This window comes from Haemorhous mexicanus, chromosome 1, assembly GCF_027477595.1.
Source record: "Haemorhous mexicanus isolate bHaeMex1 chromosome 1, bHaeMex1.pri, whole genome shotgun sequence".
NCBI lineage: Eukaryota > Metazoa > Chordata > Aves > Passeriformes > Fringillidae > Haemorhous > Haemorhous mexicanus.
Window position 1 is genome coordinate 40,541,959 of NC_082341.1, and position 14,905 is coordinate 40,556,863.

The window sequence follows — 14,905 nt, forward strand, 5'->3', positions numbered from 1 at the left end:
CTCTTATGCAGTCAACTGGTTTTAAGAATGTAGAGGAGTATCTGGAATGGGACAGAGAGGTTCTTAATATGGGGTTTCACACCCCCAGTGAGCCCTACCCCAGCTTCCCTGTCTCCCTTAGCCTTTTTTTGGTACAGTATTTAGGGCTGTCAGAAGCATGAAGGTGACGGGCACCACCTTGGCCAGCGATGTCCATAGGCTCACACCTTAATCTTAACCTAGACTTAAACTCTTACCCCCACTATATCAGCTTACTTCTTGGGAAGGTTTTCTGGCTCTCCTATAAATGACATTACATACATTGGTCTCACAAGGTTGGTTGTGTACTCTTCTTCCTAAGTGAGGAGTTATGTATGAACTGTAATGACTTGAGCGGGCAATTTTTTAAAAGCTGTTTTCTGTGATGAATGTGCTGGATGAGTTTGCACTGGAAGCAAAAATGTGGTGAGGTTTGTGATGGCTCATATCTTCTGTGGGCATCCTCTGGCACCCTGCCTTGGACCAGTGTGTTACTGTAGCTTGAGGGGTCTCAAAGAAAACATGAACTCTGGCTATTGTGAAATGCCCCAAATTCTGTGGTGATGATGCCACGCTGCTATGGAAAGGAAAAGCCTTTCCCAAACTCTGCGTTCCGTGGATTCTTTTGGCCACAGGACGGGAGGCACAGCTCATCTTTATATATACTGGGTGGAGGAGGCAGAGCTTCCCCATGCACATCCAGAAAAGATCATTGTGGTAACATGGGGAGATGATGAGCAACATTCCTGGGGAGCTCTGCCATCCCTGAATCCTCCATCCCAACAGTGCTTATGTCAACAGTGGCAGATTTCCTGCTTAATTCTTCTATAAGAAAGATAAACTTAGGAAACTTGGTTGGATCTTGAAAAACCTTTTTGGTTGGGCTTTCTTTCTGCAGAATGAAAACACATCTGCTTCTGATCTCTGCTTGCCAAATTCTCCAGTTGAGAGGAAAGAGATGATATCGACATTTAGTTTTGTTCTGTGCTGTAAATTCAGGTTTATGTGGGGGAGCTTTTTTGTAGCCAGGTTCTTACAGTAGTGTTGATGCTGGGGTACATGTGGACTGTGTGCAGAAAAGCAATGCAATGCAGCACGTGCCTGCTGCATCTCATTTCCAAGATGCTTTTAGGCTGCCACATGTAAACAAATACCCAGAGAGTAAATTTAGTTTCCCAGAACCAAATATGTGTTTGTTCTTGCAAACCTTTGGAAAGTTAAGTATCAGCCTCTTGGTCTGCATTTTTATTCTTAACCTTCAAATGGACCGACAGCTCATTGTAGCCCCAAAACTGGATATGAAGAAATGTAAACACAAACAATAATTTCTTCTTGAATTTGTTATTTCTCCCCCCCCCCTTTTTTTTAAACCACAGGGTTGTTTTATCACAAACAGTAATTGCCATCATATTTTGATCTGTGCTCTAAAATATTCTTATTAGAGGAATTGCAATGTTTTATTGTCCAGATTGCCCAGATTTAGTAATTTTAAGATCTAAAGTCTGTTCACATTTAGTCTCAGTGCATCAATAAAATATGAATGGATTGGATAATGAAGCAATAACAGTAATTTATGTCAAAGGATATAGGCTATTGTTTACGAGTTTGCCAAAGTGGCAAAATACTTTATCTACAGAAAGAATTCTTCTTCTCCCTTGTGGAGAAATAAATAATGCCTCAGGAATATTCTGTCATGGGAGCTTCCTGCCATGAAATAAATGGGAGGAGACAAGGCTGTGAAGGTTATTTTCCACTCTGGAAAATATTTATTTGATGACACAGCTCTTACTGCTAGTTTTTGGCTTTTTAATGTGAGGGACTAAATTTTGCCCTCCTGACTGGACATAAGAAGCCCTAAGTTCAGAGAAGTCACCATGTTTAAGACCCAAACTACAGGTAGTCTATGGATTAACAGAAAATTGCTTATGAGGGATGAGTAGCTCCAAAATGTGGTATAACAATATGTGGGCAGGAGAAGGGGAAGAGCTGGAGCTGGCAGCTCTGCAGCATCTGTTACATCTATTCAGTGACCAAAACCCAGGCAGGCAGTGATGGCCAGGATATTCTCTACCTGAAAACAATGCTTCTAATTTCTGTGCCATTCCCCTGTCTTGGACTGGTTTTTGCTGGAGCCCATTCATCCTCAGGTGAGATGGTCTTCAGACTCTCCTAATGAAATGTTCTCTAATCCACTTTATTATTTCTACTTCATCATACTTCAAAATAAGCTACTTTACACCTGACCAATTAGCTTTTCAAATTTCCTGTTGATAATGGTGGTAGTGCAGACTATTTCAGTCTGTCTTACTGGAAATAGGAGATATTATGATTAGTGAGGAGATTTTCAGGCTTCTAGTGTATGTCACCCTGGCTAATGACTGCTAAACTCTCACTGCTCTTGAAGACAGTCAGAACACTGAATTGCTGGAGCTTTTTCTTTGCTTTATTGGTTGGTTTTAACTCAGAAAACTCTCAAATGAGACCTACTTTGTGGGTAATGGTCAATAAAGAACTTCTTCCTCTTCCTGTGGATGCCTCGATTTCTCTGTATTGTCTACCTGTAAAATATTTATAAAATGCTAAAATCTGCACAGTCATGACTTGGAAGAGAATTATTTTGGAATAGAGAAAATTGAGCCAAATTTTCCTTGTGCTTTCATTCTATAGATCTTTAATGCTTTGTGCTAGGTTCAAGGGAATTGTAGGCCTCCAGAGTATTTAGCCTACTGATTTCAACAGCTTTGTCTGTGAATCAAAGATCTCAAAGTATTTTACTGATCAATCAAATCCCAGTTTCAATCTGACTGTTAAATGACTACTGTGTCTGTTGGAGGACTAGGTTGGGGCTTTTTTCATAATTTCCATTTTCTCCAAGTGACCTTTTTTTTTTTCCTGTGTGAAATGAAATGCTAAGCAAAACACAATTACACCTTTTTCCCGTGTAATAAAGATATCCTTTGGGATAAAGTGAGTTCAAAACGTAGATTAAAATCACAATAGTCCTGTGAACATATAATTCTAAGTTTGTTTCTAAACTAAAAAAATATTAATAATGAGAAAATGAATTTTTTTGGTATTTTATTATTTTAAATTATTTCATTCATTCAGTTTAGATACAGAATAGCAAAATCATTGTAGGCAGAAATAATTTTTATCTGCAAAAGAATTAAGTTTAGTTATTAAGTTAGACTTTAATAACATTTTCCCCATATTTAAGTAATATTGCAATTCCTAGTAGTGTCTTTCATCCAGTAATCACAGAGCATTATATATGCCTTAGGAAGGTATAATGAAGAATCATTAGATTAGTAAACTGAGATGTAAGGAACTTAAATGACTTGCTGGAGTAGCACAGTGATTTTGTGGTACAGAGTATAACCCAGCAGCTATCACTCACTGGGCTTCTTGTATCCAGAAAATCACTTTTAAAGGCCTTGGAAGGAATTCAGAGAAATCAAAATCCTCTTGAGGTGTGTTCTGGTTTTCTTGATTGAAAGAACTGTGAGGGAATAGACTTTGAACCTTATTGTCTGTGTTCATCTTCTGAGTTTACTCACGTTTTCACATGCCATTCCTTTTCAAATTGAAAATGGGGCCAAGAGGTGAGCTGGTGCTTCTACAGAAACAGTCTAGGAAGCTTTGCTACTGTGCAGAGGGGTTAGAAAACTCAGACTCTTTTACATCTGTTTATTTTCTCTTATCTATGTTGAGAAGAATCCAAAAGAAGCTCTGTCTTCCAGGCCTTCATTGGCCAGATGGGAGATAGGCAATAGTCATGGCTGGATTCTGCAAGAGCAAGGAATGCCCTACAGACTTGGGAAGAAAATTCTAGCTGGAGTTCCCTTGACTGCAGCCTTTCTAAAATACATGAGGTGTCTGTGTTGCCAGCTTAGATGTTAATTTTTTATTTACTTTTCTGTTCCACCTGTCCATGGATGGGAAATAGAGCTTACCTTCTGGTGCTGTTCCTCACTGAGGAAGAAACCAAAGGCAGGAGAGCTGCTGTTACTTTGATCTATGCTTCTTTTCCCCTGTATTTCCCTTTCTGCTCTGCTTTCTCTTCAACTGTGATGATTGTCTTTTGCTTAATAGGAGATTTTCTGTTCACTCAGCTCCAAAATCCCATCAACAGACTAAAACTTGGTGGCATCCTCTCATCTTCTCTATAATTGACTAGTAAGAGCTCTCCAGCTCACAAAAATTACTCCTTCGTACAGTAGGGTATAGAGAGAACAGTGTTTCCTAATGTGAGCTGTAAAGTGGTATTTGCACAATTTATTTGTATTTACTTTGTCTTATTTTATTTTTCTCAATTGGGAGAGAAGGGAATTGTGTTGTAATTGGGCACTTAGATGAATCTAGCAGCTGGAAAACACTCCATTCAGAGTGAGATGGATAGTGTGTGTTCACAATTGCTTAAATAGCACATGTTTTAATGTAGGACTGTGTGTTGTACTCATTTTTTCATATAAAATATGGACTATGATAGGAAAAGTCAACATATCGGTGTTAATAGGGAATCTTTCCAAGACCTCCCTTTCAAGTGGATAAAAGAGTACAAATCTGGGATAGCCAAAGGTGACTACAAACAAATTGGCTAGTCCATTAGCATAGCTGTCCAGCTGCATCCTAGGCTCTGAGGCCACTCCAAAACCACAAGCCCGACCGCCTCAGAAGCCTGCCAAGGAGCCAGCTGCTGCTAATAAAGCAGACTCTACAACTTGGCATCTGGGGCCTGTGATTCCCATCCAAAAGGAATTGTATGTGAAAAATATTTGAAATTTGTCTTTTTAAGTAGTGTTTTGCTTTGGAAAGAAAATACTTTAGTCTAAGCTTGCAACTAGTAAAAAACTACCTAAGAGTACTTGGTTGCCATGGAAAGATAGATACTGTTCTTGTGTAAGGAGGTTGGATGTTGAAAGGAGGAGCATTGTTCATTTAATATCTGAGAGGCTTCTGGTTCAGTGTTTCTGGGTTATTTACTTAGAAAGACCAAGGTGTATCTCATTATTCATGCTTAGCTGTGTGCAGTTTCACGGGACACTGTTTCAAAGAATTGAACAGTAGGGTTTAAGCAGAAGGGTGCATTCCTGAGAATGGATAAGAATTAGCACATTAATTTTTTCACATTTAAATAATGAAAAAGGAGAAATTTCATTCATTTTTCAAAGATGAAAACAAATCCTATTAGCCATCCATGCTAAATTAATAAGCTGCATGGAATGATCTACAAACCAGTTCATTCCCCACACACTCTCCACTGAATAATGAAGCATGAGAATTGAAAAATGAGTTGGTTGCATTGGTTATGTGAAAAATTAATGGCAAAACCAGCTCTGAATTCCAGCTCTCTCTTGAAGTGAAACATTTAGATTTTGCCTTTTTTTTTTTTTTTTTTTTTTTTCTTTTTTCTTCTTAGAGGCGTAGATCCTGTACTTGGTTGTCATGGCAAAACCACTTTTCCAGGTTTCTATAGCTGGTATCAGGATGTTTCAAACCAGTCTTGACAGTGGTGCTCCTCCTGGCTCTTGAGGCAGAAAAGTTAAGTGCTTTTCCCCCAGCCATGGAGGGGTCCAACATCAAAACAAAACATATTTCCTGCTACCAGGTGTGCAGGTGCCCTGGAGAGTGCCTCACTTTGGCATTGTCCAGGATCCTGTACCTAGTGGTCCATATCTGGGATCATCATTAGGTTGCCAGTCATTTCTTTCACTCCATTTATTACTTGGAGATTACCAAACCAGATCCTTTGCTCATTTAGAGGCACAGTGCTTCTGCCATCAGTCGTATACTCAGCAGCTCAGGAAACAAGAACAGGAAGCTTTCTTCTGACCTGAAGCTTTCAGTCTGGCAACAAGCCAGAAGATGTCATCAGCCTCAGTACAGGCAATTTTGTAATCTTTCTGCAGATGGTATTCTGGGGTATTGGATATGCATGGAAATTACTGTGGGCTGCTGTAGCTGAGATTTATTAGTGAAGAGGGTTTGGAGTATAGCAGTGTTTGCTGGGCTGAGAAGATCAGCATCCCCTAAAGTGGAGTGTGGCTGCCTCTCTGCCCATCCTTAAAGCTTCTCCGAGGATACTGCTGGGAACCCAGGCCTATGGTGTGCCTGTTCTCTGAGCAGCTCTTACTTGAGGGACAGCCTGTCATATGGCCTCATTCTCTGTATATTGAAGACTTTTTTTCTATTTTTTTAATGGCTGTGGCCTCAAAATTAGTGTAAATGTATTTTGTGTTCAGTTCTACATCCCCTTTCAGCTGGCTGAGAGGGATAAAATGTCTTAAGCTTAAATTAGAATTAGGCCCCCAGTGTTTTCCTCTGTGTGAGGATAAAGATCTTATAATAGAATGAAAATTGCTCTTTGTATTTCAAAGGTAAATTTCCACTTTTTTTTTTTTCTTGCTTATTAGGTTGGTGTGAGAATAGGACATTTAGTCATTATCACCTGCTAAGACATATATAATAATATCAATTAATAATTAAAGTACATAGCACTTCATTGGCTTATGGGAAGATTTTTCACTGCTTTACGTCATTTACGTGCATTCAGTGTGCATGGTAATCTCTGACGTGTAGGGTAAAGCTTCTGCTTTAGAATGTAACCTTGACCTCTGTTGTCTTTTTATTTAACCTTAGCAATGCTCAAAATGTGCAAGATTTCATGGGATATTTCCTGGGCTTTTGATATATTAAAGCCCAATGTGTTATACACAGTCATACCTGCTTCTTCCACGGCCATGCAGTGCACAGAGATTTAAATGTGCTTTCAGACAGGATATGACAATATATAGGTGCCTATGTATATAATACAGTTAGTGTTGCTTGTAGTGTTATCCAGCTGGGCTGCCACCATGGCATAGAGCTGATTTCCAAGATGTGTCCCCAGTGTTGGAGCTCAGTTGAGGTGGTGCCTGTGCTGGTACTCAAGGCTGCTGCTTCTACTCTCTATTTCTGGGAATGACATTGAAGCTTGAGTGGGTGGGGATTACCCAGTGATAAAATGTGTTTGCAGAGAAATATGATCCGCATGCATTAAGTGCTTTTGATTGTCAGCAAAAGTATCTGTGCAGAGACTTGGGGAAGGGAGCTCATTGCCCTTTCTCTTTTACTGGCGATGAGAGTGAATGTCATTACTTGATAGCATGGTGATCACACTAAAAACCAGTATTTTTTCTTCTAATGGCTCCTACTTGAGTCACATTACAGCCAGGTGAGATTGCAGGGGAATTCTGATGTCTTGACACTTGGAGCTATGTTCCCTCTATCCTGGTTTAAATGGGAGATACTGGGAAGAAGGAAGGAGGAGGCCAGGAGTAAAGGCATCAGTGGCAAGTGTGGTGTTTCATTTCATTGAAATGTCTGATCATCACCTGTCATTGATGCTCCCCTTATAGTCTCCAACTTTTTTTCCTGCTAAATAAGGGATTAAACAAAGGAACTTGTTTGAAAGAGTTTAGAGCTACTTATTTAGAAACATGCATCTACCAAGACTGTGATCTAGCGTATGCATAATTATAAGCACTAAAGTAGAGCCACTGACATTAAAGGGGCAGTTGATTAGCGTGATCAGAATTACTTACAGACTTAAATATTTTCTCTGTTCAAGGCCTAAAAGTAGAACAAGCATATTAGAAGTCACTAAAGTGTCATTGCTGCTGTAATGAAAATTGCAGATGTTTTGCTTTTATTAGTCCATTAGCATAGCATGGTTAACTTAGCATTGGTCCAACATTTACCTGCTGTTGTCACAAGACATAAAGCTAGCAGAGTGTGCTGATTGCGTTGTGGAAATGGGATTTTCTCTCTCTCAGCAGGCAGTTAGATTCCAGGAGCTCTGACTGCAGTTCCTGTGACTGCCCATCTGGAGCTTGGTCCTCAGGATCCACCAGCTCCTGCAACTTCTTCCCTAGATTTCAGCTTTTCTGCATAGGTCACAGTGGTGACAGGATGGTCTCCTCCTCCCAATCACTCCTTTTTTCTCCTGGCAAGCTGTGAGTAAATACTCCAGTGGTCAGAGAGCCAGGGAGGTTTGCAGCAATTGAAATTCTCTGTTGTTGCCCCAGATCAGAGATGTTTAGGTAATTTTTCTAGCATGTGGGTGTCTTTTTTCACAGCATGTATTAACCAGCGAGTTAGGGGAGAACACTGTTTTTCCCTGTGAGAATGCCTCCCTTCTTAAGCAATATTTCCCAGTTGCTGTGTGTGGTTTGTGGTTGTTCAGAAGTGGGTATGATTTTGAGAGCAGAAGGTCTTGGCTCGATCGTCTTTTCCAAACCCTGTTTCTCTATTGCGAAAGACACCCGTAACAACAGAGTGTTTTCAGGCTGCTTTGGAATTTCTCTCCTCTCCCTGCCTAGCCAACCCTATGCCACCTGACTGTGCATGTACTGGGTGCTCCTCATGTTTAGAAAAGACTAGCTCGGCTTCTGGCACCAGCTTCTGTACCTTTGGCTAGATACTCTTATTTGTGTTTTAGCATACTCTTAGAGCAGATTGTGTTTAATTTCTTTCTTTAGTGCTAGTTATTCCTTGAGTATCTGTCATTTCAGAGCTTTGTTTTGTGATCTAGCTACTTTAACTCCAAATGAAACAGTACTGTAGAATAATGCATTTCATAGCTACGGCTGAACCGAAATGTTGGTTGGTCCTGTTTGGCATTTGCAAGGCATTGCTGGCTTGGAGTGGGTACAGGTGCCATAGGCGTGAGCAGCTGGAATGGTCAGGGAGGGCAGGACAAGCATAGCACAGTTCTGGATTTACCCAGGTAACACACACACTTCTGCCACGCTATTTTGCCTTTTCCAGTAACAGCCTTTTTGTTTTGCTCTTTTTGCAGCAGTCCTATGCACCAGCTCCCCACCCCATGGCTCCTCCCAGCCCCAGCACAAACAGCAGCAACAACAGCAGCAACAACAGCAGCGGAGAGCAGTTGAGTAAAACCAACCTGTACATTCGAGGCCTTCCACCCGGCACCACCGACCAGGACCTTATCAAGCTGTGCCAGCCGTAAGTGCCCTTCCCATACTCAGTGCCTTTTGTAGGAAGATGTCAGAGCTGGCCTTCCTGCTTACACTTGTGTGGCCCCTAAAAGGCATCAGAAGCCTCCTACACTTGAAGGTTGACTGTTTTTCCTTTAGTTGAATGGCTAATTAATGCCTGCTAAAAGACTTCAGGTGATGAGTTTAGGGGAAGAGAGGTGAGGGCCTTCACATTGACTTTTGTTTGCTCTAATATGGTTGATTTCTTATGTTTCAAAGGAGAATTTGCGTGGCAGGAAAACCTCCCTAATGACAGATTTTATAGTTACAATGATCTGTGGATCACAACCCAGTGCACAACACAACATGGGTGTTCCTCCCTCAATCATTTATCACATTTTATGATTGCTGTGTCACATTGCTGGGCTCAAAGATTGAGAAGTATGAAACTCACTGAAGGTGGCCTTGTAGCCATATAATTAACATCTAATTAACTACAGTGCCACTGAAAAATGATGCTGTAGAAAGTGGCACCTTCTACCTCCCTGGTTATCTTGAGAGTCATATTTGCAGACTGTACTGATAAAGATTGGTTTTATTGTGTTTTATTTGTGTTGAAACCAAAGAGGTGGCATAAAGGTGCTTTTTGCTCCTCATGCATCATCAAAAGAATTACTTCCTAAAATGTTGCACTCTTCTACCCTTCTTCTCTTGACTAGATGTAGTGGACAATATGGAATGACAACCTGATTGGAATTCCAAAGTCTTGATTATTATTGTTGGCATGTGGGAGGGGAATAATCCAGTTGGAGATTCCAGCCAGAGATCACTATGGTGGAATTTAGCATACCTTTTTTTTTTTTTTTTTGCGCTGAAATAAGCACAAGGAGAAATTTGAAAAATGCAAGTCCACTCTTGTTATGATGCAGAACTGCAGTGCTTTTGCCATAGAGTCATCCTTTCCAAAAGACAACATCATCTCTGTATTTTGTCATCAAAAGTCAGGCTTTCGAATAGATATCAATAATTGAAATCTGGTAAAGTAAGGAACACTCTGAGGCTGATCTACAGACCTGAATCCAAATGACTGTTGTTTTGAAGCTTGCAATAGGAGTAGCAATTCAGTGGGTTTTTACAATTTTATGACATTCTGCCTTTCCTGATTTTGATTAAAAGTCCTGAAAGACTTCCCTGTGTACTCTTTATGCGGGCATGACTGGCCATGACTGGAGCTAGCAGCCTTACTGAAGTGATACTTAGACCTGAGTGAGCTTGAAGCTCTTCCCTGTGACTTTCTGCTATTAAAGCTTCTGTGGGTAGAACTGACTCACTGCTCACAGGAGAATAGTGTGCTGGTGATGTTTTCTATTTCATGCAAGCTGAAATGTGAGTGTACCTGTCCAACATTTGTAGAAGCTCCATTCACTGACACGTGACAGTCGCAGATAATCCCAGTTCAAGGGGAAGATCCTCAGTAGGTATAAATTGACTGTAGTCTACTGATGTTCAAAAAGCTGGTTTGCTTTCAAAAAGCTGTTTTGTGATACATCTTCTTGCAGTCTTACCCTTCTCCAGTTCACATAAACCCTTTCAGCTGATCAGGACTGAACTAATTATTCCTAAAGGAGCCTCACACCTTTGGTGCTTAAGTGCTGTAGTCGTGCTGTGGGGCTGTGGTGTGAGCAGTGATACTTGAATCATGAAGTTCAGGGAGTGTGTCTCTACCCCTTGTCTGCGTATGGGAAGTGCAAATCAAGTATCTCAGAGCTTCCTTGTAGCACTGTGGAAACTTTTTTAATGTGCTCCACTAAACTTAATCTGATACAAGATTAGAGGGCTTTGTCTTGCTGTCATGAGGTTCCTGTGTGAACAGATGCTCTTTAAGAAAAATGCTGACACTCATTTTGCTGATTTTTCTATCCTTTGGCTGAATGTCAGTGAGAAGAAACCAGATAGTTCTTCTGACTCTTTTTTTCAGAAAATTAAAAGAATTTATTGAGGCAGAAGAGAAAGACAATGTAGGGAAACTTAAGCATATGAAAATACAAGAATTTGTACTGGCCACTGTGGTGGTGCATTCTCCCCCATTGCTTTCCAGGATGCAGTGTGATCTGAGAAATGCTTTAATCTGACTTTTGCTCATACTCTTGCCAGTGATGTTTTAAGCAATCTCAGATACTCTTGCTCATGACAGCAATATGGAGATTTTAAGTAATACATTGCTAGATATTTTCTTTACCTTTGCAGGTGGTTACACAGTAGAAGTAGATAAAGGTCTAAAGCTCCTATCTCTTCACCTGTCCCCACTCCCAAAAAAACCCTCAAACCCAACCCTTCTCCCCAAAAACCCCACTAAAACTAAACCCAACAGTCTGCTGCTATATGAAGAAAAAGGATTTATCTGCTCAGAAATGTTTTCCTCTGTAGAGCTCTTTTGTAGCTTACCTGGCTGGGGATTCACCAGGCATTAAAATCTTCATGTGAACAGGTATTTACAAATGAGCAGAAGGTGCTGGCTCCTAGGCTTCCTGCATAGCCTAATATTAGCATTGTTTGCTGCAAGATGTGAAGTAAAAACCTTAATTCCAATCTAGAAACCATATTATTATTTTGTAGTACAATATTTTTGGAGAGCTGTATTTAAGGGAAGTATTCACCAAAGCTGGCTTATGTCCAGCCCACTGGTTCCCATAGGCTAGCTGCCAGTGCCTAAAATGAGCCCTTCTGAACCCATTTCCTCTGCCCTAGCATGGAACAAGGCTGTTAGCAGTACAACTATCATTTCTAATGTCTCACATTTGGCAGGCTGAGGAATAATGTTCTAAACCCACAATATTTCCCTGCCAGAAGCACAGGAAATGCTGTAAACACTGATGTTTATGTACATTATCACAGCCCATCCCATTTTCAGGTTTAGTCCCATATGGAGGCCACCCTTCAAGTCATGTGTAAAGTTTTTCATTTAATTTCATTTTGTGAGGGGCATTAAGGAAGCAAAACTCCTTTAATCAGAATTGTTTGATAAAGCACGGGGCTGTTTGATGAATCCTGCCTGCTTTTCTGTCTTTCTGCTGTATGTTTTTGTTGGTGTGCATTGCACACTAAACAAGAAACAGCAGACTGGAGTACCATTGATGCTTGAAGTGCAGAGTCCATTACACGTGATGTGAGACATTTCTGACAAATGTTCCGACACTATCAAACCTTTTATCAATTGGAGAGTAACCTTGTCACAGTAATCTGTCAAACTGTTCATATAACTAAAGGAAAACAAGTCATCATAGGCTGTACAGTAGCTGAGTAAATGAAAAAAAAATTGCTAGTGGAAGATTTTTCTTTTTGTGTGGTTCTGATCCTCAGTAGTTGGTTTAACGTGTGTCCAGCAGAATTTCATCAAATTCACTTTTGCAGCAGGGAGCTGTTAGGCTGCACTGTATCTTTTGGGACTCTATGCAATAACTCTTTCAAAAGTTACATCAAAAAAGAGTAAAAGTGTTAAAGCAAGCAAGAATCTGTTGTTCTTTTGTGTATGCATATTCTTCTGGATTTTCATAAACACTGAGTAAAGGAACTGCCAAAAATGGACCTTGGCCTCTCTTAACCTTTTCTGAGATTTGTAAAAAAAGACTTTATACTTATCTGTGATTATACTGATCATCACAACTAATTAGTTGTGGAGGGATAGAACGTAAGAAAATAAAGATAGTGCAGAAGGTAGTCTCACACCTGAGGAGTTGCAGCTGTACTAATCACCAAAGATTAGGAACAGGCCTGCCCTTAATAGGCCACAGCTGTGTCCAGTAAGAAGAAGGGTGCTACAAAAGAGTGGGGTAGCTAGTTGAGAAGAAAGAGATGGAGTTTGTTGGCTATGCTGTGAAGGAGTTAGTGCTGTGAGGAGCTGCCCATGAAAAATCACCGAGAAGGTATGAGAGCTTTTCAATAAGGTGACAACAATTAGTCTAAAACTTAAATACTTACGCACTTCATAATGTTAATAGTAAGTATCACATAGTTATAATTTATTTCTCAGAGGTACACACTCTCTGCTGATGCAGTGGTGTACACCATTGTATGTGTATCTATCATTGTATGTGTGTCCAGTAAAAATACACTTTTCATTAAAAGTGAAGATAATCAGCCTTAAAATGTAATATTATAGACAGGAAAATTTTCATAGTGTGTCATTTTGCAAGCAAAATATAAATTATTGTCTTTGAAATAGTCATAATTTGTCACTTAAATTTTCATGCATTGCCTCATATTTCATCCAGGAGAATTCTAAGATCTTCTTAAAAACACACAGAGATGAATTAAATTAGGGCCCTATTAAACTAGACTCATCCTGTTCTTCCTAACTGCATCCTGGTGAAGATAAGGTGAAAGAAATCTCACACACAGACTAAATATCTGAGCTTTATTATTTTAAAACATATTTAATTTAAAGAAGTCAGTCTGCTTCTCAAGATTTTAGTTTTTCTGTTTGTTCTTACATTTTTGCACTGAAGAAGATTTAGGCCCAAAATTTTTTAAAAGATAAAATAAGTTTTGCAGAAGGGAAAAAAAATCTGGGAAAAGAGTTGTTTTGTATCTCTTCCCCCCCCCCCCCCCCCCCCCCCCAAGTAATTTTGAAAAGTTGGCGTAAAACTCCAGCATTTGGCTAAAACCTAAGGCTTCCTCATTGCACAGTTAAGACATTAACATGTATTCAAAAGACTACCTCTGTCCATCTTGATTCAGTGAAATTGAGTTTTTTGTATTCCAGAGTAAAATTAAAGGGCCTATTTAATTAATTAAAACAACAACAATAGAAATATCTAAACCTAAAGAGAGTAAGTCTGTGTGCTGCTCAGGCTAACTCTTGAGCAAGACAGGACAGACTTCTCCAAGGTTTTCCAGGTATGGGAAATCCCTGCTGCATAATGATTTCCATGAGTGTTGCTTTCTTTAAATAACTTCTAGATTGATACTTCTGAGCAGATTATTCAGTGTTTTGTGGCTGTTTTGGGTTAGTGGTGTTGGTTGCTTTAATGGTTTTGTTTTTTTGTTCTTTTTTTTTTTTTTAATTTCTCTTTTGTCTGAAGGTATCCTGATTGGCTCCTTGACAATTCATTAAGTGTGAGATTTTAGCCTCTCTGTTAATTTTGAATGTCCTTGGTTTTGCCTTGTGGAACGCCTGAATAAATATTCAGGCTGTCACTGTTTAGGTTCTCCTAAAGGGTTAGTCCCAAGGCTAATGTAACTGAGGTTATCAATTGAAAAGTCACACATTAATTTACTTATATTCTAGACTATTTTTGAAATGAACTGTGTGCATTCCTTTTGCCCTCACAGAAAAAGGTTGAGTTCATTGAGGTTTCAGAGGGCTTCAAGGTGCCTTTCAGGATAGGTTGTCTTGTTAATAGCTGCAACAAGTGCAACATTTCCATTAGACCAAATCTTATAGCAAGTTTATAATGGTCATTCCTGCCATGTGTTAAGGCAGCAAGTTATACGTTCCTGACTATTTTTATTTTCTTTTTATTTTGTTTAAAAATAAGACTCTATTATTATTATTATTATTATATTATATGAAAAGGGATGGAATGAACATGTGAGAAAAGTAAATTCTCTTCCTTTCCTTTTTCTGACTGGATTACCAAGAAAAGTAATTGAAAATACTCTGAACTATATAAAATGAAGGTTAACCAAAATACAACTGCTGTAGTGAGCTCAGGACCAAAAATACCAAAACAATCTCAGCAGTAAATCTGTTCCACAATGAAGTCAGACAAAATTTGTACTCAGTGTAAACTGATGTTCTCATCCCGACCCTTGTGAAAACAAAACCCAAACTATTTGAGACTTACAGAGCATTAGGCTGTGTCTGCTCCTCAATTTTTAAGTAACCTTTGGAGTGGTAAAGGAAT

At 39.6% G+C, this 14,905-nt stretch overlaps 1 protein-coding gene across 6 annotated transcripts in view; it reads left to right on the top strand.

Annotated features, from left to right (window-relative positions):
* Positions 1 to 14,905, top strand: part of RBMS3 (RNA binding motif single stranded interacting protein 3) — a 703,797-nt gene that overhangs the window by 346,536 nt on the left and 342,356 nt on the right. For all 6 annotated transcript variants that reach the window (XR_009486534.1, XM_059846719.1, XM_059846669.1 and 3 more), the window contains one exon: positions 8,858 to 9,027. Coding sequence is in view for 5 of the 6 variants with exons in the window: in XM_059846719.1 (XP_059702702.1) it covers positions 8,858 to 9,027 (170 nt within the window). In the remaining variant the exon portion in view is untranslated. The remainder of the gene's footprint in view (positions 1 to 8,857; positions 9,028 to 14,905) is intronic.